Source organism: Manacus candei, unplaced genomic scaffold, assembly GCF_025592945.1.
Source record: "Manacus candei isolate 608988 ecotype Guabito, Panama unplaced genomic scaffold, ASM2559294v1 h1tg000043l, whole genome shotgun sequence".
Classification (NCBI taxonomy): Eukaryota; Metazoa; Chordata; class Aves; order Passeriformes; family Pipridae; genus Manacus; species Manacus candei.
In genome coordinates this window covers 18,253,369-18,276,975 of record NW_026138091.1, presented here as the reverse complement: position 1 = coordinate 18,276,975, position 23,607 = coordinate 18,253,369, and the positions used below count along the sequence as shown (strand labels likewise).

General features: G+C 46.2%; 2 protein-coding genes across 5 annotated transcripts in view; both read left to right on the top strand.

The window, feature by feature from the left end:
- Positions 1-10,136, top strand: part of CADPS2 (calcium dependent secretion activator 2) — a 287,348-nt gene extending 277,212 nt beyond the window's left edge. For all 4 annotated transcript variants that reach the window (XM_051795418.1, XM_051795416.1, XM_051795417.1 and 1 more), the window contains 2 exons: positions 5,274-5,378; positions 9,181-10,136. In XM_051795418.1, coding sequence (XP_051651378.1) covers positions 5,274-5,378; positions 9,181-9,351 — 276 coding nt within the window. In that variant the 3' untranslated portion in view covers positions 9,352-10,136. The remainder of the gene's footprint in view (positions 1-5,273; positions 5,379-9,180) is intronic.
- Positions 10,137-19,967: 9,831 nt separating this feature from the next.
- FEZF1 (FEZ family zinc finger 1) lies at positions 19,968-22,512 on the top strand. The gene is made up of 5 exons (XM_051795315.1): positions 19,968-20,456; positions 20,607-20,828; positions 20,999-21,133; positions 21,456-21,588; positions 22,208-22,512. Exons 1-5 carry the CDS (start codon positions 20,031-20,033, stop codon positions 22,510-22,512), a joined length of 1,221 nt encoding a protein of 406 aa, XP_051651275.1. The 5' UTR covers positions 19,968-20,030.
- The last annotated feature ends 1,095 nt before the right edge of the window (positions 22,513-23,607 follow it).

Genomic DNA, 23,607 nt, shown 5'->3' with positions numbered 1-23,607 from the left:
GTTTACATCTACCTACAGTTACTTCAGTCTTCAAAGGTTTCTCAGGCTCTCTTAATCAAAAGGGTACCTAAAGCTGAGGGAAAAGCATAAACATCTTACGCAAAGTTGCTTCATTTTTGCTTTAGTTTGCAACTAAATATTTTCATTTCTGAAAAAAATATATTTTGAATGTTAATTAGGTCTTTTGATTTCACATTTTGCTGTTCCTGTGTATACATACCTTCTGATGTATCATGGTGGCCCACAGGCCAAGAAATCCTTCCCCGGATTCGTGGAGGGTTTTATTCAATGTTACCAAGGCTTTCCAGCCTTCAGAAGAGTGTATGAACTCATCATTGCTCAGGTAAAAATCCTCATTTAAGTGGGTGATGTCTATACCTAAACTTTAAATACAGCTATGCCTTCTAAACTTCGGAGTATTTTCAAAGATGCTACAAATGACACTTGTTTTCCTCAACATTCAACAAAGGAAGTCAGTATGATTATTCATATTTTACAAAGAGGGAAATAAATTATGAAACTTCAGTCAGGACTTTTTTTCCAACTTTTGCTGTTTGTGTTTTTAAGGAAAAACTTACGCTTTCTTTCACCATTTAACCTTTTTTTTAAACGGTCTATAAGTTCCTTGGCACACTATTAGTGCTAGCTGTCAGAGTCTTGAAACAATAGAATAGATTGCCTTTTAATAAAAACTATGCATTTTAGCACTTAAATTTTAACATGCTCATGTTATTTCTTATTTTAGCTCATTATTATTTTCTCAGTTTAGCTTATGCTGCATTTGGAGTTCAGTGTCTTCAGTGAGAAGTTTACTTTTTGTTATTGTTTGTGGTAGGGCAAGTAAAGCTGAAGGAAATAAAAATATCCCATTGTCATCTGAGTGACTAAATTCCTGATCAATAGCATGAAAAAGGCTCCCATTGGAAGATAAAATGCAGTTCCTAGAAAAGCTGTCATATTATTCTGCCATATTTGGCACAAAAAGCATTTTGAGGGTGTCCATTTATCAAGAGCAGTCAAAGTATAGAAACTCAACAGGGTCTTATGTCCTAGACGTTAGGGATACCAGCCCTACAAGGACTAAACCATTGTGTATTGCTATGTATTGAGCCTCCTTCCAGGTGGCAAACAGCTGCACCTTTTTATAAAACTTCAAAAATAAATCTGAAGTGCTTGCTTTCAGCCGATAAGTGTTATATTTAATTGAACCGTTCTGCAAATGTTATAGCTCAGGCACCCAGAAAGACAGTGAATATTTAATATATTTGTTTTGTATTTCCACTGGTCAACAGAATAATGAAATTCCTGAACTACTTCTCTTTAACTTGCCTGAAGAAAGCACGGTATGTTGCTAAATCGCTTTTCACTGGCCCTGCCGAGAAACAACTTTAATCCTTGTTAGAAAATTGCAGAGTCTGGGCCTGACAAAGAGCTCATGCCTGGTGCATTGTGAGCGCTGGGAGCGGGGAGAGGGGAGCCCTTTACAGCTGCGTGCCACCAGCCTGCCTGAGCTGGACTATTTAGGCGAGGAGGTTTGTCAATTCCTCCCGACAATAGAGCGAGTTTTTCAGCGCCTGTAGCTGCGCCGAGCCCCGTTGGGGATCAATGCTGGCCATTCAAGCTGCACCCTCTTTCATTGCTTTGGTTTGTTAATTTAAGACTAAAGGTCCGCTGAGGGGGTTTAGGGTGTTTAAGAAAGCTGATGAACTGTTTAAGAAATCTGATGAACTGAGAGCGTTTATAGCCCTGGTGTGGCAACTATTGGCACTGAGGGAGCTGTGTCCTTGTTGACCCTCTTGTTATTAAAAATGCACAAGTGCTGCGCTTCTCAATATTTCAACACTCTTTCATTGTCAATACCACCTTCTGAGCCCTTCAGCTTGTTGCTTGCTCTAAAGATCTTCTTAGATTGGGTTTGAAAACTTCACCTTAAACACTAGATTAGACTGATGTTCTGTTTTCCGTGCTCCTGTTGATTTGTTGAACCTTCCCAGGGCTGGAAAGCAAGTAGCAGCTTGATGGGGAGACGGGCTGCTAATATGATTTACCAGTGTACAGTCATGCACAATAAGTGTGAATAAATACAAGGGTCTCACAGAGTCAACCCTAGCCTTTCCTTTTCTCTTACTTTTTACTTTAAAAGAGTATCTCAGGAAAATGAAGTGAGTAATGCATGCCCTTACAGGAGCTGGATGAGCTATGAATAAGAAGAGAAGGGGAAATAGCGAGGCAAACGTTTTTGTTAATGTGGTTGGCTGCTGTTACGTGTCGATTTGAAAAAAATGTATAATAAACACTTACTGCTTTACTCTTACATAGAAGACAGCAAAGAATGTGGCAGTAGTACCATATAATGAACATCAGCAAGAGGCGTATTGTCCTTTCACTTCTATTGTTACTAGTGGGAAATTAACTTTTTCTTAAAACCAGTTAGAAGGGATTGTTGTTGTTGTTGTTGTTTTTAACTGTGTGATCTCAGGACAATTATCTAATCACTGAAGTTTCTGAGCTTGCAAGAGATTCCCATAAGTCTTAAGTAGATCCATCCCTGCCTCTATAATGTGCTCATGGTTGACAAAATGCGTGGCCTTGGATTCTACCTCTGAGAGGAATTTGCAGTGCTGTGCTTCTTAAAAGACTCCAAAAGAAGCGATAGGAAAATATTTACTCTTCATGTTATAAAGTCCAAATTTATATTTATGCAGCTTCAGCCAATACCAAGTCCTCAAAACTAATGGGTATAAGACCAACACTTACCAGGAATCCTACCCACAAGTACCTCTGGAGGGACTCTAAAAATATACTGGATGTGATTTTTATTAAAAATACTGTGACAAATCAAAATAATAATACATTTTTTTCTAATAAAATAGCAGTCATGTTTTTTCTGGACAAAGTATGTTGACGGAAGAGCAAGTACTGTGGTATCATTTCACAGTCACCACATTAAACATTTCTATCGAAAGTTTAATGCATCAAAACTAGGCAGGAAAACATATTATATTGTTTTCATTCATAAATTTGAGTAGGAAAATAAATTTCCTCCAATGTTTTAGCTTTGTTTTCAGTGCATGTAAGACTATCACAGGTATGTAGGGAGAATCTAAGTTTTACTGCATCTATCTTAGTTAACTTATTTGGCTGTGCTTCAAAACACATGTTTTGCCAGAAAACTGGAATGGTCTGTTCTCAGTGATCTGGCACTGTTCAGTGTTGTTGCACGGAAAATTGATCTCAGAATTTTCGATCCTGTCTGTACTTTGTGTAAGCAAGTTTGAGCCCCTTCTGATTTCTATTTGATACGAACAGAATACATCACAGATGTGTTACTGGATTTTTTTTATGGAAGAATATCAGTTTTGAGAAAGCTCTGCTACTAAAAAAATTCTCTCTACAAGGATTATGTTTAAGATTAGCAACTGCAGAGTCCGAGTGACAATATAATAATTGGCCTCATCTTATTGCATCTGGGTAGAATGCTTGACATAGGAATTATTATGTTTATTTAGATCAATAGAGTTACCCAAGTGAATAAGCTCAACTGTATTTTATTTTCTAGACATCTGTATACGTACAACACCTGTCATATAGTTTACAGTTTCCACTTAGTAACAACTCTGTCACATTAAAAATATTTTGCAGGTATTTACAAAGGAAATCAATACCAGCATGTATGTTTGGGGTGAAATAATGTAAATAGTAGAAGAATGTCATTCAGTGATTTAAAAAACAGTATTTTATGGATATCAAATCAGTCCCACATTTTACTGAATAAATAAAACTACTTTTATGAAATGTGTATCTATCTGCCTTTTGTGTGGTGTGTTTGTTCACTTCTGTAAAACAGTAAATAGAAGAAACTCTAAAAAAATAAAAGTAATTTATTTCCAATGATTTATAATTAAAATACAATTTAACACATTCAAAAAATTAGATTGAAGCCATTATTATATGAAAATCTAGTTTCAAACTTACCTTAAAACTGGCAGTTACAATGTGATGAGACTGTTTCCTATAAGGAAAAATATTTATATTTATTTACTGTATGTCTTTAAGGTTTTTTACAAAGAGCTTACATTTTTATGGAAGAATTCTATTTCTTTCTTCTGTTACATCTAGTAGCCAGTAATTTATCTTCATTTTTTAGTATGTATTTTATTTTGTTTGTTAATGGAGAGGTGGCTAATAAGACATGTTAGATATGTACTCTGAATTACTTTCATGAAATATACCTTGGCTAACATGCTGCATTTTAAAATATACACGCGATTTCCTCTCTTTGCATATCTCTGTATTTTGCAAAGATATAGGAAATTACATTAGAAAAGAATTTAAGCCTCTTCCCTGTGGGGAAAGAGAATGGAAACAGCAATGACACAAACTCTTTTAATCTCTCACTGCTAAAATGAAAAAAGAAATCCCTTCTTTTTTACAGTTTGACTAAATGACATCTGGTTGGTATTTTACAGGAGGGGGAGGAAAAATGCTACAACTATATTTAGTAAAATCTCTTTTAATCCAGTTAATGTGAAAGAGCTATTATAGTAGCTATTTGGAACTGAGCATTTTTTACAGTAACATAGACACCAACAGCAAACAGCTTATTCTTAACCCATCCATTTGTGATGAGTGAAAACATACCCCTGCCTTAGACATAAAAAGGAAATAAGGTAGACTGTAATTATAATTAATAGTTAATGTAAAACAAAACCTTAACATGGTTATTTTGGGAGGGGTGGAGTGGTATTTTGATCTTACTTAAAAACAGTTTCCAGGGATTCTGATTTTTTATTTAATAATGAAGTGAACTAAAAGAAAAAAAAAAAAAGCCAAGACAGATTCCATATTCTCTGATGATGTTTTCCTGTTTGGATTGAAAAATCTAGTTATTGTAAATTCTCTCTCAAGATACCCTACCTGTTTTTATCCTTGCTGGTTTAGCTGTCAGTTCTCTCATGTAATTGTATCTTTAATATCCATTCTCACTGACAGATAACAAAGTGCATAATGCTATTTTGCTTGAACATGTTGTAACTGAAAGATAAAATGGCAGGTGCTAATTCATGTAAAGAACAGTCTAGGTCAAGTTATTTGATTTTCTACTGACCCATGCGATTCTCATAACAGGAAATTATATCATTGTTGACTTCAAGTGCTGATCTGTGATCATTTCAAAGTGTTTCATTACCTCTCATTACCAAATCTGTTAAATGAATACTGCAGGGTTATTTTGTGGTGTTTGTTGTTATTGTTTTTTTTATCCTCCCTTTCAGCAATGGTATAGCAACTCCATGAAAGTCATATCCGTGTGGCTGGCTGACAGATTAGACCTTCAGCTTCACATCTACCAGCTGAAGACTCTCATCAAGATAGTGAAGGTAAATAAAATGTGTTTGCATTAGGCTGCATAGTAAAGAGAGAAAAGTAATAAAGTAATAACATGAATAAGTATAGGTCACCCTAAAAGTTAGAAAATGTGGAATAAAGTTGTGAACTTATGTAGTTTTAAATTGGGATTTTTTTTTCCCGCAGTTGTAGCAAATTCCAGAAGAAAAATAACTTATTAAACCCCCTGATGTTAGTTATTTGTGCACGAGTATTTGTTGTCCATTCTGGACTCAGGGACAATTAAGATTGTTCCAAGGAATTTTAACAGGTTACTTCTAGCTATACAGCAATGCTGTATGATTATTCTTACTAAATTATTCTTTGTCTTGTTACTGATTTTTTTTGTTTTACCTTAGTAATTCCAATAGTGTTCTTTCTCTGTTTCCCCCCTTTTCCTAAAAAACAAACTATTTTCTTTTTTATATGCATCTGATTACTAGGTTTAATTGAAAACATTCAATGTATTCTGTGTATTAGATAACATTTTCTAATTTTTTGTACTCAGGAATCAGTACTCAGCATCAATAGAAATACCAATCCCTCCAGTTCAGTCCTCAGTCATTTACACTGGTCAATGTCAAATCCTTCCAAGCAAAGTGCAATATTCCTTGCAATAGGGCAATTATGGGTTAACCTACCATAAAAGAAAGTTTCCTCCTAGCTCCTTTTCAGATCTTAGTCAATACCTTTAGGCAAGAAACAGAAAACTATTTCAGATTTTTTTCCTTTTAATTCTGTCTTGTTTAGCTTTGGACATTCTTGTTATCTGTATAAATGTGGAATAAGAAGCACCTGTTGTCAGTGGTGACCTTGATTGTTTCAAAATATTTTCTCACAAAGTTCATGCAAGACTATAAATTCAGAAGCATTTTTACTCATATACACCAGAATTGCAACTGCAGCTTTCAGGATTCACTAGCAAAAAGGAGCAGAACAGAGAGAAATGCAAGAAAACAGTCATAATAATGATAGCATCATAGTTCCCTGAACCACCCAGGCTGACCTTAGCTATTTTTGACCTTAACTGATTTCTCTGTCAACAGGATTTAGCTCTTCACTATATTATGTGCCCAAATGGCAAAAGCAGTTTGCTATTGCTTGTTGAAATTAATGGCTCTTATGAAAAGTTTAAAGATATTCTCAAGTGAATCATAGAATAATTTGGGTTGGAAGGAACCTTAAAAATAATCTAGTTCCAACCCTCCTGCCACAGACAGGGACACCTTCCACTAGACCAGGCTACTTAGAGCTCCATCCAGCTGGCCTTGAACACTTCCAGGGATGAGGCATCCACAACTTCTCTGAGCAATCTGTTCCAGTGCCTCACCACCCTCATAGGGAAGGATTTCTTCCTAATCTAAACCTGTTCTCTTTCAATTTGAATCCATTCCCCCCTGTCCTATCACTACATGCCCTTGTAAAAAGTCCCTCTCCAAGGTAGTTATCATCTCTTGGAGAAAAACATAGGTGTTAGAGGATCTAAAACCTGTGCCCAGTGAGATCTAAGAATGGGCAGGCTAAATTAGACCAGTGAAATATCAGCAGGGAGATGAAAAGAAGATCTTTCAAAACTGAAGTTCAGGTGAATGAGCAGCACTGCCAGCCCACCTTCCCTGTGCCACGTGGCACACTGGTTATCCTTGTTCAAAAGCAGAAAGCCTCCAGTGGAGGTGGTAACATTCTGCTTATGGCAGTGACCTTTCTGTGTCCATATGCTCTGCATGTAAATTTCAAGTGTGTTATTCCAGGGCACCTTTTTTGGATACCAGAGACTGAAGCAGTTGAAGTCATTTTTATTTGTTCCGGAAAACAAAAAAATTTGTGCACCTGGGTTTTGGTGGGTGGAGAAGACAGAACCAGTAAAACAGGAACTCAGCAGACAGGAGCCTGCGAAGAAACAATGGTTTAAGTAGAGTATCATAAGAAACTTTCCCTGCTGCAGCCCATCTGGAGAGAGACATGTGGGGAGGCACAGTTCTTCCAAACTCTTGTGTGCATAAGGGCACTTTTCTGTTTGCTTTTGGGGAAAAAAAAAAAAAGGAATAAAAAACAACCAACCAACCAAACAAAACCAAAACCAAAAAAACAACAACAATAAAAAAATACTGGGAGGCTGTATTGCCCCAGTCATCTCTTGAAGAAAAAAAAAAAAAAGAAAAAAAAAGAAAAAAAAAGTAGGAGGTTGTTTTTAAGGGACATAGGATGAGTAAGTGAAATACATTTCTTTAGTGTTTGGCTGCAACAAAGGTAGTGACATTATTAAGAAAGACTAGAAGATGTGTTGTTCCCTTTATTCTCTTTAAAATCTTATGATGGCATTAAGGCTTTGTTAAATGTCCAAGACACGTACAGAGGGATATGACTAAAGAAGGGTCAAGGACCAAGAAAGTTAGGGAGAAATGAAAAATTAAGCTTGGAAGTGAACATTATTATCCTGCAAAACTGTGTCAAGAGAAGAGCAATGTCTGAACCCCAGAGTGCTGGTCTTAGAATGGGAAGAATACAAGGTAAAACTGAAAGAAATTGCTGTAGGACCTGTTAACAGCATAAAAGCAAACTGAATGCACAGTGTTATAAAAAGGGAATGCAGTGGTGACACTTGAAAAAGACCAGATGGGGTATGGGCAGGAGTGTGTGAGCAAAACATAAGCTGTGTCCGTTGACTCTGATGTTGACCTGTGAAAGCCAAATAAATCTCAGTTGCAGTGATTCCAACAAGGTTTAAATAATCATTGTAGATAGTGGCAGAAAAAAATCTCCCAGATGAATGTTACCCATTTTAAGATGTGTCTTTTGCAGTTCTTTGAAGTATTGAGTGAAACAGATCAACTCTTTTCTTTCTCTAAGGGTTGTGCATGGTCTCCTCCTCAGGCAAAGGAATGGGCCTGATAGCCCTCAATTATCTTCCATTTTCTTTTCCCCATATTCTGTCATAAACATTTGGAATTTGTAGTGATAGTGTACACAAAATAAGAAACTAGATAGATCAACTTGTCTTTCTTAAGCTTTTTAGGGTAACATCGGGAAAGATTATTTCAGATGTGTTACAACTTAAAAATAAAGAAGGTAGGTGACTTTCCATATGCTTATGTGAACACAGCATTGATGAATTAAACAAGTTCACTCAGAATTCTTACATGGTGGAAAGTCAAAGAAGAAAGTCATATCTGCTGGTTCACAGGAAGGATAGATACCAGGGAAACAAAACCATCTCAAGTGGAAAAAAAAAAAAAAGTAGATGTGAGTAAAAATTTAGAGGAAACTTAGAATGTAAAGTAACTGAATAAAGTAGTCAGGTGAGAAACACTGACATTTTAAAATGTAGATCATAATCTAAACTTTGATTTTCCACATTTGGCATATAAATGGAAAGATAAGTATAAGTAAAAATTACATTGTGGAGAAAAAGTCAGGCATTTAATGCTTTCTGTGAAATGACAGAACTACCTGTAGCCAAATTCACATTTCAATATGTATTTAGAAGAATTCTTTGCTGGTTTCTTACTGAATAAATGAGACAAATGGAAGTTACTGAGAAATCAGCAGTTATAGTATGCTGTAACACAAAACACAATCTCTTAAAGGAATGACCATCAAATTAGAATCTCTCAGGTTTATAGAAATCTCATGCAACCCAAAAACTAAGACTGCAAAATCTTTACCAAGATGATAGGTCCCTAACTGCAGAAGGAATGAAGCTGTGCCACTGACACGCTAGAAATGGCCAATATACAGTAAAAAACTGCTCAAACTTGCTGAAGTCCAATTCAGGATGTTTTATTTTTGCCACAGAAATCCTACCGAGACTTCAGGTTACAAGGCGTGATGGAGGGAACGCTGAACAGTAAAACCTACGATACCATTCACAGCCGTCTGACTGTAGAGGAAGCCACAGTCTCAGTCACGGATGCAGGAGGACTTCAGGGCATTACTATGAAAGACAGTGATGAGGAGGAAGGATGATATTATCTCACAAAGCATTTGGAGTTGGGGGTGATGGTCTGAGGGTGGGGTTTATCTTTGGCTCGGGGTTTTTTTGGTAGCTTGTCCTTGTAGTTGCATTTATAGTTTTCCCTTATGATATCAGTGCAGAAATGTAATTTGCTCCCCTAAAAAAGAAAATAAGATTATCAGAGGAAAAGTGCCAAGGACTTTTTGATAATAATGGTTGTAGAATATTTTTATGTATAGCTTTGCTTAGGGCTGCAAAAATACTGGCATGGAGTTTGAGTTCCACTTGTGATTATGTTTCTTCCACTTTTGTTTGTTACCATTCGTTCTTGTATCTCCATCTGATATTGACGTCCTGTGCAAAAACAAAATGTGTGTCTCACTTAAAACACAACTTTACAGGAAATCTTCCTTGGAATAAGTCAATGCCCTAGGTGAAAAAAAATATTGTATTTTCAGAATTACTTTGTTAGCTTTATTTTGTGCTTAATTTTACATTACTTTGTGATGTGCATTAAAAATTTTAATCTTGTTTCTTTGTATATTGAGGTTGGTATATAAGTAGTAGGACTTCAAGGGCAGTCAAACACATCCAAACTGCTTAGGAGTATCGTGTCTATTCAATTTGCAAGTTTAAAGATATCTCATCCTGTTGGATGTCAGTAAGCTTGCTATCAATGTTTGTATTTCTGTGAAAATTTTCAGGCAATAAGAACACATTTTGTCGTGACCATTTCTGTATCTACCCAAGTTTGTATAGAATTCAACAATTAAAAGATGTTTTCAATATTTCAAACCATTTGAACCATTGTATGATTCCTCATGAGAGCAAGTTTTTTGAAAGATTATTCTATTTAGTTTATTTTGTGATTTATAGCAAATGTTTCATTTATAGAGCAGATATATATAACAAGTAAATACTGAAGGACACAATACCTTGATAAAGGAAAAAAGCAAACAAAAACACCTCACCAGCAGATGAACACAGGACCCATTGCCTGTTTTTTGATGCCCTCAGTTTGAGGTGGGAAGAATTCAAATTTTCATCAGTCAAAACTCACACAGCTTATGAAAACTACAGCAGGCTTTTTTTTTCTCCTTCTTCTTTTTGTGGGAGCATGAGTAATTCCTCGATTTGTGTACACAGAATCAGAAAGAACACAGATGACACCCAAAGTACTGAATGTTTCTCAGGTCCTTGTTGAGCCATAGCGTTATACCTGAAGGGCTTCACTGAGGGCATGTTGAGGGTTTATGAGGCTAACATGAGGTTTCCCTGCAAGAACAGTCTGTAAGACTTCAGGGGTCTGTTGCAAGCATGCAGGGATGCAGGAACTGAGGATGAGAGCTGCAGGGAAAGTGACTTTCAGCACACTTGGAAGCTTGGACAAGCAGGGATGGAAGGGCAAGTTACAGTTCTCTTACATGTCTACAGAGAAGCTCCAGGTAGCATATTTTTTCCTGTGGCAAACCAGCTTTCTCATCTGTGCATGAGCAGAGGTGAATTCAGCAGAAGGAAGAACTGGGACCTGGTGAGGAAGACCATTCTGCTCAGCTCTTTGTGCCCCAACTGAGTCCTTGCCCAGAGGGCCCCAGGAGGCTGGGAGGGCAGGAGTGCAGGCACCCCTGCCCCAGGACAGCTGCAGCTGCAGTGCAATGTGTGTTTTGGGGAGCAGTGGGGCAGGAGTTAACTGCTGTAGGGCAGAGTAACCAGAGAGGTAGGCAGGGGGAACACAGTGCATTCTCCTTCATTCACTTCCCATGTGTCACGTTACCATCTCTGCTGGGCTGGAGGGAGCAGCAGTATTTTCCACTATTACCAAATGGGTTTGCTCATTTAGGTTTTGATAGCTGTAGAGGAATTACATATCCCTTTCCTATCGCTTGTCCTTGTGGTGCTAGTGCATGGAAGTTGACAGTGCTTGAAGGGCCAGGTGGGACTTGAAGGGCCAGAGTGTCAGTCAGGCACAGAGCTTCGTCTCTGCAAAAGTTTCCCTGCTTGTGCTCTCCCAACCATCTTTACATTGCCGAGACTCTGTGGAGGTGTCTGTGGAGAAGCCAGTTGTAAATAGGTGAAGGCAGGTGTCACTGCAGTGGCCCTGCAGTGCTTGCCAAGGCCTCCTAGTACAGGGCCATGCCATATCCATGTAGAGCTCTCACTAGAAGGCATTAGCAGATTTTTAGGTTCTGAGGTAACAGGAGAGTAGGAAGTGATACGGAAACTGGACACTGTCCTTAGCAAGCCACAAACAGTGTAGGGGCCTGGAGTGGGAACTGGAAACACTAGGGACATAAGTGGCTGTCACCAGCACAGACCATGAGGTAAGTGATGGGTCCGTCTCTCCTTCAGCAAAGACCAACCTTGCATTAACACCTCTGCCCAGCCCTGCTAGCCAAAAGCCCTGTGGGAAACAGTGATTTGTACTCACCTTCCCTTTGGGCTTTTCCTCTGTCCCAAGAGGGACCTCCTCGTGCCAAGAAGGGTTTCCTGGTAAGGCAAACAACTTTTCCTATCAATTTGGACAATTACAGAACAGGTTATAGTAATTTCAGCTGTTAAGGCCTCAATAGTACTCGTAGGCCATCGTGGTCTTTAACAGGTGTCACCTGAGGACCCCACCAACAGCCTTTATCCAGGGACTCTGCCTCAGCTTCATCCAGGGCTGCAAGTCTCTGCATCAGCAATGGAAGAGGACCAATGGTTTCTCACTCAGCTGCAGCCCTACATGTGCTTGTTTATGTGCCCAGTTTGTCCAGATCCTGTCTCAAGGGTTGACTTCAGACCTCTGTGACCATCACAAACATGTCAGTGATCTGGGTTTCCACCACCTCTCCCCCTGCCCCACTTGCTGGCTGGGTGTGGTGGGACTGGCCCTGGCTGGTGGGACCCTGTCCAGACAGCCTGGGGAATCCCCCCAGCACCCTATATCTTAGGAAGCAGTCAACTCTGTCTACACCACGACATAATTTAAAAAAAAAAGAAAAGAAAAGAAAAAAAACCACCCAAACAATAAGACCATGAGGTTTTGTGGCTTGAAGTATGTCTGAGTTAATCAAATTTCATGAAGCATGATGCATGTAAACCCCATATGTCGAGCATTTTGCTATACGATTTTGTCTGCATGCAGTACTTGCAAGACACGTTTGTCAGTAAGATGGAAATGACCAAGGAAATAGTAAAAAAACCAAACAAACACCAAACCAAAACAAAGATGATTTGAGTAAGTAAATAGTAAAAAAAAAAACAAACAACAAACCACAAACCAAAGGCCAAAGATCATGTAACCATGATAAAGAAGTTACAAGATGTTTGGGATTTCAGAGAAATTAACTCAGACACAAAGTATGTATAAGTTATTGCTAGAGAGACAGCACAGCAGACATCAATGGAAGGCAGGTGCAGAAACGACAGTGCTTCAAAGGTCTTTTCATTTCTTCTAAATTCAAGTATTTTCTTAGTAACTAGGTTTGTGAAACCGTGAACCAATACCAAGTTTGAGAAGTCCGGTAGATACCTGCGTGACCATTCCACCGCTGGACACGGCCGCTGCCAGCAGCCGCGGCAAAGCCCCGCGAGGGCGGGCGCAGGGGCCACCTTTACATCTTAACTGGGGTGTTTAAACCCTCAGCACGCTCCGGAGGTGTGTGCCCGTACCGAGCGGCCGCATCGCCTCCGTGCGAGGCAGCCAGCGGCGCACCCGCCACGCTGTCCTGGGGCTGCGGGAGCCTCCACGGGGACACTGCCCCCGCCGCCGCCTCCTAAGCGGGCATGGAGTGCAGAAAGCCTTCGACAAGGGGGCAGGAGGAGTCTCGTTTAATTCCCCCCCACCCCTCACCCCGCGCCCTAACGCTATAAAAGGGTCTGTAGAAGCCGAACCAGAAGAAGCCACGACTGAGTGCGCGCCCCGCGCTGCGAGCGGTGGTCGGGGCCGGGGCAAGAAAGCGGCGCTGACCCTCACAGCTCTCCTGCCACTGGGCAGGGGGTTCCCGGGGCCAAGAGCTCGCCCCCTCGGCTGTCGCTTACCCTGGACAAGGGGTAAGCCAAGGCAGCGGCTGTCGGAATCTCCGCGGCGGCAAGGGCGACTTCAGGGCACTGAGCCTCCCACTTCCAGCCGAGCAAAACCTCTGTCCCGGCACCGCAGCTCCCCTGCTGCGCTGCCCGCCCCAGCCGACCAAGCCCGCACCGGCGGGTCCCGCCGCTGATACCGGCGGTCTTAGAGCGGCCCCGCGCTGTAAACCCGACCCGAGCGGAGGACAGGAAGCCGTGTGCAGGACGGCCCCCTGTGCAGGAGCCGGTGCAGCTTTGGAGGGACCGCTAGACCGAGAGGCTCCCGGGGCACCCGGTGCTCATCGAGAGGGTTCCCAGCGGAGTGGAGCGGCTTCCCTCCTCTCTCCTGCCTCCCTCCTGTCCCCTGTGGACATGACACACACACAACTCCTCCCGAGGAGATCTCGAGTGTGGTTTTTCCGGGCTTGAGGGGCCAGAGCTCCTCCTGGAACACACCAGAGTCCCGCCGCAGAGGGCAGCCAGGGTACCAGTGTCAACTTTCTGAGTGGGCAGCAAGTGCGTCTCCACGAGGGACACGGCGATGAGCTCGGGGGTTCGGGGAGTGGTTGTAAGGCTGTGAGGCGGTTCCTGCACAAAGAGTGCCCGTTTTGCACCTACCTGTGTTTTGAATCAGACGTTTGACTGTCAGCAAACGAGCGCGGAACAGACGGCGGGAGCCCCGTGGCAGCAGCAGGGCAGTAGGGAAGCCGAGAGGGAGCCGGGTTCGTTCTGTGCGAAACGGACGGAACCCTCGACGCCCTTGGGACCCACGGAAACATCATGGCCGGCCTCCCACCGGCACGGGCGCGTTTTGTCTTAAGAGCGACTGGGGAGGAAAAAAAAAAAAAAGAAAAAAAAAGAGGCAGCTAAATAAACAAAAAGGAACAATCACACACACACACACACATAAAGTTTACTTTTACGGCCTTAGGAAGAGTACTGTCGTGTCGCCCCTCCCTCCGCCCCGAGTGATACTCAGTTCTGCCTTGTGTCCGTGCCCGGGTAGAGGCGCCGGGCGAGCAGGCGGGGTGACGGGGAGCCCTCTCCGGGATCTGTCCAGGAGCGGCCGCGACGGAGCACAGCTCCTGGTTTTGTTCTTATTTTCACGTTTTTCACTTGGCTTCTCCCTCCCTCTCAGCAGCGGCGAATCGAAACGGGCCCCACTATAAGCGAGAGAGGTCCGGCAGGCACCTTCTCCCCGTCGCCATGGCGAGCCCGGCCCACACAGCGACCAGCTCTTTGCTTTGCTCTAAGTTACCTCCCAATACACTGACAGAAAAACGGAAACAAAAAATAAGTTAATTGCTCCTGATCCGATTCAGGAATCTTAAAAATAAATAGCTTCCCCCAGCCAAAGAGCGCGAGACGTTCATTTAGTGGCAACGGGGCTAAACATTTGTTGAACTGGGAAAGGAACAAATGAGAAAGTGTCATTCATGGCTCCAGCTGCCGCTGGCCTCTCCCAGCCACTTCCACCAAGGGCCCTTTGGAGCTGATGACACCGCTGGGTCCCCTCACAGGCGGACTGATTAGATTAGACGTGATGGCTGCGGTTCACGTTTGGAGCTGGCACACTTAGCCAAATCGCTCGCATGAATTACGGGAGGGCCGGAAGCACTGCTTTAGAGGGTCACTTGTAATTTCGTTTATATGTGATTAAAGGCTTTATACGTGAAAAGGCTTAATTTGCACCAGTTTGTTTTTCGATTTAGAGGGATCTGTACGAAATGTACAGTACTTCCAAACTTTGTTTCACCTCCGGCAACACTTGTGTTGGGCGGGTCAGTGTCAACTGGTTTTCGTTTGTGATGGATTCGGTTAAAAATAGCAGCACTGTATTTTTTTGCTTGTAGTGGAACTGCTATAGAAGGATACCAACACACCCTCACTGTATGGGAAGACTACACATAGTCTCTGAAGGCATATGCACACACGCACATATATTATTAATTTTTTCCACCGGAGAAAGTGTTAGTTGAGAAAACGTCGAAGTGTTACAACTTAAAACAACTCACCAAAGCCCAAGCGCCTTTGCCTGCGCTCCTGAAACAGCAGAGCTCGAGACTGCTGCGAAGTGCGCCCGAGCTCCACGGCCGCCCCCTCCTCGCCTCGCCTCGCCGGGGCCGGGGCCGGGTTGGCCTGAGAGCCATGTACCCCCACCCCAGCAGCCGGGCGGGCAGCGGCAGCAGCAAATTCCACCTAAAGAGACGGCGGCGCGGGCTGATAAACGGTGACAGCGGATGACCCACCGCGGTCTGCTTCCCCTCGCTTTAACTCCCCCGTTTATGTTTTGACTTCCCTTCAAAAGACAGTAAACAACAAGCCCTGAGTGGGAATAAACAGAGAGCCCTTCAGCCCCGCAGCAGCCGGGAGCTAATTCCGAATTGTAACAAGCCGGGGCCAGCATGCTGAGCCGCGGCGGGTCTGCGGGCGGACGGGAGGGGGGACACGGATCCGCGGACAGGGCACGGCGGCGGCGGGGCTGAGGGAGGACGGCGCTGCTGTTCCGTGTCGGGATAAATCGCCTCTTCAAAAATTCGGCGGCTGGGAAGGGGACGGCTCGGACTGATGCGTATCGAGAGCAAACCCGAGGTTTAGCAGCGAATCCCGGTGGTGGCACTATTAATGACGACTATTAGAACAATAATAACAGTAATCAGGGTCTGGCCAGGCGCTGTCGGGTCCGTTGGTGTCGCGGCCAGAAGGATGCTCTGTAACCTCCCGGGTTACCCGCACACTTGGGTTGCTCGGAGACGCCTCGGAGCCAGGCGGGTCGCTTGCCCTCCCTGCCCTTCCCCGGCCGGGGAGAGCCGGCTTCGGGCGCGCAGAGGGAGCAGCCCGCTCGGGCAGGAGCGTTGTGGTAAAACACTCCCAGGAAAATATTAATACACGCAACAGAAGGTTAGCGGAGTTATTATCCTTTTCAATTCATTTTTTACTTAAAAACGCAATGGAATTATTCATTTTATTAAGGGGGAAGAAATTAAAGATTAGGCTTTAGGCGGTATTTTACCTCCCTCTAATCGCTTCTGGGATCGGATTGGAGTAATCCTGACGACGAGATGAATTCGCCAGTGACTCGGATTTTGAATGCATGTAGAGATACGTTATGATAATAATGCAAGTGAGCAATATCAAGAACATAGCTTAGGAGCGAATGAAACACAAAGCTGATTACGGGGAAAAAGAGAACAGCAGCTTTCCCGGGCAGAGCACGAAATCAACTCGAGGCAAAACTTTTGCCCTTAATTCCTCCGACGGTTCGTAACACTGGGAAGCCGGCAGGCCCCGTCGACCCCTTCTGCCGGGACTCGATAAGTGTCGCCAGACTGGAGGGAGCCCCGGGCCCGTCATGAACCCGCCAAAAGAAACCGGCCAAGAAGTTTCTTATTGCTACCTTCAGAGCCTGTAAATCTCTCTGGCTCTAGCAAAACAAACCTGCACTAGCACGACTGCAGGACATTTGCAGCTCAGCAGATATGCAAAATCGCTAAAAAGATGCGGTCCGAGAGCAAGGCAAAGCTCAGGACAGGACTGAAAAAAATCTACACTGATTTTAGTAACTCTATCTATACTGCGGGCAACTCCAGAATTAACAAGGCTCCATCTCTGAGACGGAATGGGATGACTTTCCCCCCAAAAAAAATTTTAAAAACATTGCTATTAGATCGCTATTGAATAATTAGGCACTAACATAAGTTTTCCTGCACAGTACAAAAAGAAAGGGAGACGTATCCGAAAGGAACTAACGAATAATAAAGCTCCCGTTTCTCCAAGAGTGTACCTCAGTATGGAGGATAATTGCAATGGCAGGGCTGTAATTGCTGCTTTGGGATATTTACCCTGCTCAAATGACACTACATATTTTACTTTCAAACACATGTCAAAAAGTCAATCCCAAAAAGACCAGTTAAGAGCAAGCTGTTAACATATTAAGTATATGGGATTTGAAGCCTCTAAAACCCACTCAACAATAATTCCCTTCTTCAGCACCAATCAAGAGGAAATTTGCCTAGATTGAATTAAATGTAAATTGCTCTGAAGGAGGAAACTCTCCTCTGGCGGACACAAAATACGCGAGAGACACCGACACACCGGAGAAGCAGGGGAACACGGCTCCGGCCCCCGTCCCACCTCTCCCCTCCCCTGCGGGTCACTGCTGCCTCCTTCTCCCCCAGGTCGGTGACACCGGCCGAGCCGGGGCTGGTGGTGCCAGTGCGGGAAGCAGCAGGTAAGAGGCAGGTGGGTGCGGCAGCCCGATCAGCAATTACGGTCTTAACGCCCTGACCCATGTGCCGTGGGGGACTGGGGGTAGGGAGGGGGAGGTGAGTGGCGCAGCCCCGGGCAACGGCCCCCCATCCAGGCCGGGGGGAAACAGGGAGCAGGGCTGGAGCCGGGCATCACGGCTGGAGACCCCTCAGGGCCCAGCACGGATTCCGCCCTTCCTTCGTCCCACTCTTGCCCGCACGGCTGTGTCCACCCCGGCAGGTTCCGAGGCCAGCCCCGGCTCTCTTGCTGCCCGCCTGCGCTCCGGGCACCGGCGGGACGGGGCGGACACGGAGGTTGCAGGGCGTGCGGGGCACATCCTCTGCAGCGAGGGTTGCACGGGCCACGGCCCATCGTTCGACGTCCGTCCCGGAGACAGCAGGATATTCTTTTCCTCCATCCCCCGCAGCTCCCCGTTGCTGGCACGGAGCTCCTGACCACGGAGGTACCGTCGTGGAACCGCCGCTGCCTTGCCCTCCTCAAACGGAGCCGCGGTGGCCCGGGGCGGCGTCGGCCAGGTCCAACCGCCGAGGGCGAGGATGCCTCCCTTCATTCCCTCCTTCCGTCCCTCCATTCCTACTTCCTTCCCCAGGCCCCCAGCCCTTCATCCCTGCTCTCACTTTCCCTCAGGCTGGTTGTCCTGGGCCGGGAGGTGATGGGGAGACACAGCCTTTTCGGGTTCTTCGGCTGGTACCAGAGCAGCGGGGGCCGCGCCTCCCTTGCCTCGCTGGAGGCTTCTCTCCATTAGCAAAACCGAGACCTCCTGCTTCTCTCCCTCGGTCCCGGAGAAAGGCAGCGCTGGACATCTGGAGGGAAGGCTGCCCCATGGGTCCCTCCGCTGGGGGAAGCGGCCCAGCCGCTCTCTGCGGGAGGTGGAAAGAACGGAGGGACCCTTGGCTTCTCCCTGGGGTTACTTCGGTAGCAGCCTCTCAGTGAGTAGCCAAGTGAACCCCAGGCCGGAGGGAAAACGGGATCTTGTCCTGAGCCCGAATTGTCGACTGGTGGGATGGGCGGGAACACAGAAAGCCCCATACCCACTGCTGCCCCTCTCATCTCCCCGACCACCCCCGCTTCGCTGTAAGTACGAACAGCCGCTGGAGCTGCCCGCCCCGAACAGGGCCGTCAAGCTTCTCTTAAATACATGGGCATCGCATCTGTTTAGGTGCATATATACCTATAAGCAGTGTGGAACCTGTATATTCCTTCGTGTATCTATACCGGCCCTGAGTTTTCGGTATTTGTGTTGTGCATGTATCATATAAGGACAGACAAGCTAAACTTAGTGTATATGCAGGTTACATATATATATATGTATGTAAAAATATATAAATAGTGCTTCAGATTTAAAAGGCAGTCCCTACCTCTTTTTTCTTCTCTTCCCCTGCCCCAGGTTTTGAGTCATCCTTTTGCTCTCAAGCACTCGTTCTATTTGGCCCGGGAGGTGCCTGCCTCCCCTCGCGCTGCTCTGGCCGTCTGCTTGCCGCAAGTCCCCCGCTTAATTGTCTACCGTGTTTCCCAAAAGCTCACCACCATCTGACCTTGTTCTTTAAAGCAGTGAGCAGACCAGGAGCAGTCTCAGGAGCAGAGCAGCCATCTCCCTCCCTCCCTCAGACACACACACGTACGCACGCCACAAAGAGAGCTCGGGCTGGAAAGTGGCAAGGAAATAAACAGCTTCCCCTCCAGCCGCTTCTTCTGCAGCATCTCGTTTGACAAATACCCTGGTGCTTGCCCTTGAATTGGGTTTCACATCCCTATTTAGTTCTTGGACAATGATTTTAGATGATGTCACTTAAAGCCAAACAAGAAAATTGATCTCGGATTTGCTTGGCCTCTAAAGCTTGGTTAAGCAGATTGCAAATAATAATAATAAAAAGAGAGAGGGAGGGAGGCAGAGGGGAGAGCGGAGAGGAGGGAAAGCCACCTCCTTCCCTGGGCGGGGGAGGCGCGGGCGCCAATGAAAAGTAACCGCTTGCTGGGGGGGAAAAAACTTTTCCTGTTGACTGTTGGAAGCGAATTGAGCAATTATCTAGTTTACCTTCTCCTCTTGGAAGTTAACGATTGGCGAGATCTTGGCTGCGTTATTGACACAACACTTTCTATTGATAGAAATAAGTAGCGATTGTCCCGAGTCATTGGTGCGCCAAAGTAAACTGTGATGGGCTGGCATGAGTCCACTGGACTGAGAAGGCTGGTTCCGCCGGCGGAGACTGTGGTGATGGTGGCGGCGATGATGCTGGTCTCCCTCCTCGCAGATCAGTAACAAGAAAAGGGGCAGAGAAAGTGAAAGAGAGAGGGGAGAGGAGGGAAAAAAAAAAAAAAAAAAAGAGGCGTCTACCAGAGCGGCACAAACCGGGCGAACAAATGCAATTCAGCCATGGACAATAGTGGCCACCACACGGCGACCAAAACCCTAGCGACTCCTCCAGCCAGAGAAAGCCTGTCTGCCAGGAGCAACATGATCAGCACGCCCAAGCCCCTCGCCTTCTCCATTGAGCGCATCATGGCGCGGACTCCAGAGCCCCGCTCCATCCCCGTCCCGCAGCTCCTCCATGGCTCCGTGGCCAAAGGCGACCCCAAGCACCCGCTGCATCTCAACTCTTCCATCCCCTGCATGATCCCATTTGTCCCGGTGGCGTACGACACCCTGCCCAAAGCGGCGGTGGCCGGAGCGGAACCCAGGAAGGCTCACTTAGACTCCTCTTCCTCACCCTCCTTTAGCTGCGGCGATCTCTTGAACTGTGCCCTGAGCTTGAAAGGAGATTTCCCCCGCGATGCCCTGCCCTTCCAGCAGTACAAACTGGTAAGACCCCGAGTGGTCAATCACTCCTCCTTCCACGCCATGGGAGCCCTGTGCTATTTCAACCGAGGCGACAGCCCCTGTCACCCGTCCTCCAGTGTCAACATCCACCCGGTGGCTTCTTATTTCCTCAGCTCTCCCTTGCACCCGCAGTCCAAGGCTTACCTGGCGGAGCGGAACAAGCTGGTGCTGCCGACCGTGGACAAGTACCCGGCGGGGGTGGCCTTCAAGGACTTATCGCAGGTTCAGTTGCAGCACTACATGAAAGAAAGTGCTCAGATCCTCTCAGAAAAAATCTCCTATAAAACCTCTGAGATCAGCCGCGGCTCTCCCAGCAGCAAGCCCAAAGTTTTCACGTGTGAAGTTTGTGGAAAGGCAAGTAGCGCCGCAGCCCCTTTCCCTTCCTCGGCCTCCTGTCCCCGTTCGTCTGTCCGCCGGTTGTCAGTCCCTTGGTTGTTTGATTTTTAAACGACGGCTTCCTCTCATCACTCTCATCTTCTAATAGCAATTTCATTTAATTATTTTTGTCTGATTCCTCTTTACAGGTATTTAATGCACATTATAACTTAACGCGCCATATGCCAGTGCACACGGGAGCCAGACCCTTTGTTTGCAAAGTTTGCGGGAAGGGTTTTAGACAGGCGAGCACGCTTTGCCGGCACAAGATCATCCACACCCAGGTGAGCGCCCCCTCCGTCCCTTCCTTTCTGCCCAAGACCCTCCACTCACTTTTTTCGGGTTGCTCGGCGGTGTCCGACTGCTCTGAGGCAGCGGCGTGCGGTGTGGGGCGGTCGATCCAGAGCCGCGGGGGGATGTCGTTTGCCCCAAGTGCGGTAGGTACCTCCGGGTGTCCCGCACCGGCAGCTGCGAGCCGTCATTTAACACATACACCCCACAAACTAGGTCATACACCACGCAAAACAGCACACAGACCCCGGCAACCAGAAGACAGACCCCGCAAAACAGCCAACAAGCCGTGACTTGGTGTTTGTTTCTCTCCAGGAAAAGCCACACAAGTGCAACCAGTGCGGCAAAGCCTTCAACAGGAGCTCGACGCTGAACACGCACACTCGAATACACGCCGGCTACAAACCATTTGTCTGTGAATTTTGTGGCAAAGGATTTCACCAGAAAGGTACAAGTCTCCAGCTCCCTCTCTCTTGCCCCGCTTTCCTCTCCCCAGTCGAGGTCAAGTGTCGGGACAATTCGCGACAGGAAGGCTGATGGGGAGTTAATTTTGTTTTAAATATTTGTTATTAGATATTTAGGTTAATTTTAAGTATCTCTAGCCCCGACATATTTCCTTTGGCCTAGCCCACGGAGCGGGGCAGAGGTCTCGTTCCGGGGGGAGCGCGGGGCAGTCATTCCGCGGGAAGAGCCCCTTCTCCCCGCAGTGCAACACGCAGCGCGATTCGGCAAATAAGTTCGCTGATTTTTTTCGCCTCCAAATGCAAGAATTTAGTTATTCCCCCCCCTCCCCCACCCCCGCGTTGCTGGGAAGGCTAAATCCAGGCGTTTTATTTCTGCAACTGTCGCGATTTTTGTTTTTTCGATCGTTCCCTTGTCGTCTGTCCGAGGAACAGCCGCGGGATGATGATGAGAAGGTGGGCATTTGCTGAGAGATCGGCGGTCGTTTAAGCCTAAAGCCGAGCTCTGGGCACAAGACAGGGTTTGGGGATTTTTATATTTTTCTCCTTTTTACAGCGTCGATCTTGCAAACCCAGATCCCTTTGACCTTCTTGTCTCGTTCCCAGGCAATTACAAAAACCACAAGCTGACTCACAGCGGGGAGAAGCAGTTCAAGTGCAATATCTGCAACAAGGCTTTCCACCAGGTGTACAACCTGACCTTCCACATGCACACCCACAACGACAAGAAGCCCTTCACCTGCCCCACCTGTGGCAAAGGCTTCTGCAGGAACTTTGACCTCAAGAAGCACGTCCGCAAGCTGCACGACAGCGCCCTGGGACTGCCCCGGCCCCCCGCCGAGCTGGGGGGGCCCGACCCACCGCCCCCGCCCGGGCCGCTGCTGCAGGGCCCGCCGCCGCTCCAGCCCTGAGGGGCGGCCGCCCGTGCGAGCCCCCACCGCCTCTTTGCATGCACCTGTTAAGCGGTTTTGTGTATTATGCTCTATATCGCCACTAACGTTTATGGGACTGATTGTTGGGGTTTTTTATTTTTTTTTCGTTTGTTCTTTAAAGACTCAATTTTTTGTTGTTGTTGTCGTTGCATCTCAGGTGGAGAGATGGTTTAAACAAAAAAAAGAAAAAGCGCCAAGCCAATTTCTGCTGTATTTATTTGGGATCTGTATTACCCGAGCGGGGAACGCTGAACCACTTTATAATTATTTCGATGTATATATATCCCCACTGTGTTGATCCTGTCCTGCCTCTGCTGCCTGCTGGTTATCCCACCCTTCTTGGTTTCCTCCTCTCCCTCTTCCCCCTGAATATAGTATCTATATGGACAGAACTGTTCTCTATGTACGGATTTGAATTTCGGATTGATTCTTGCAAGTGGAGGGAAAAAAAAAAAAAAAAGAATTCGTTGACCTGGTGGAAATAAACCTTTGCCGAGGAGTGACTGCGGCGGCGGGGCTGCGGTGCGGCCGGGCGGGCGGGGACCGCGGCGTTGGTGCTGCCGCACGGCAAAGCTCTCCCGCGTCCTTGCCAAAACACTGAAACAACCGCTAAAGACTTTAATTAAGAGGGGTAATTAGTTCGGATTGATCAAAGCCGAGTTGTTATGTTATTAGCTGCTCAGCAGACTCTGCCAAGCTGAGCCTTGAAAACAAAGCCCGCCCGTCGGTGGGCGGTTGAGGAGCAGCGGGAGGGGGCGTCTGGGATTATACGGCTTCCGGGGTAACCGAGCCAGGGAGGGGAGACGGGTGTTACCCTCCGGGAAGGGCAGGCGGGCCCGCTCACCTCCCGCTGCTGGCGCAGCGCTGTGCCCGCAGCTCACCTCATGCTCAGGGTCCTTTCCCGGGCAGGGGGCCAGGCAGTGCTTCCTTTCGGGGTAGGGCCAGAGGACGGCGGCGCGGCGCTGTCCGAGGAGAAGCGCAGGGTGCCCCATGGGCGCTGGGACCTACCTGCGGATCCGTCCCGGAGTGAGCCCTGCAAGAACAGGTGATGTGGTGCCGCGGGGCATCCCTGGT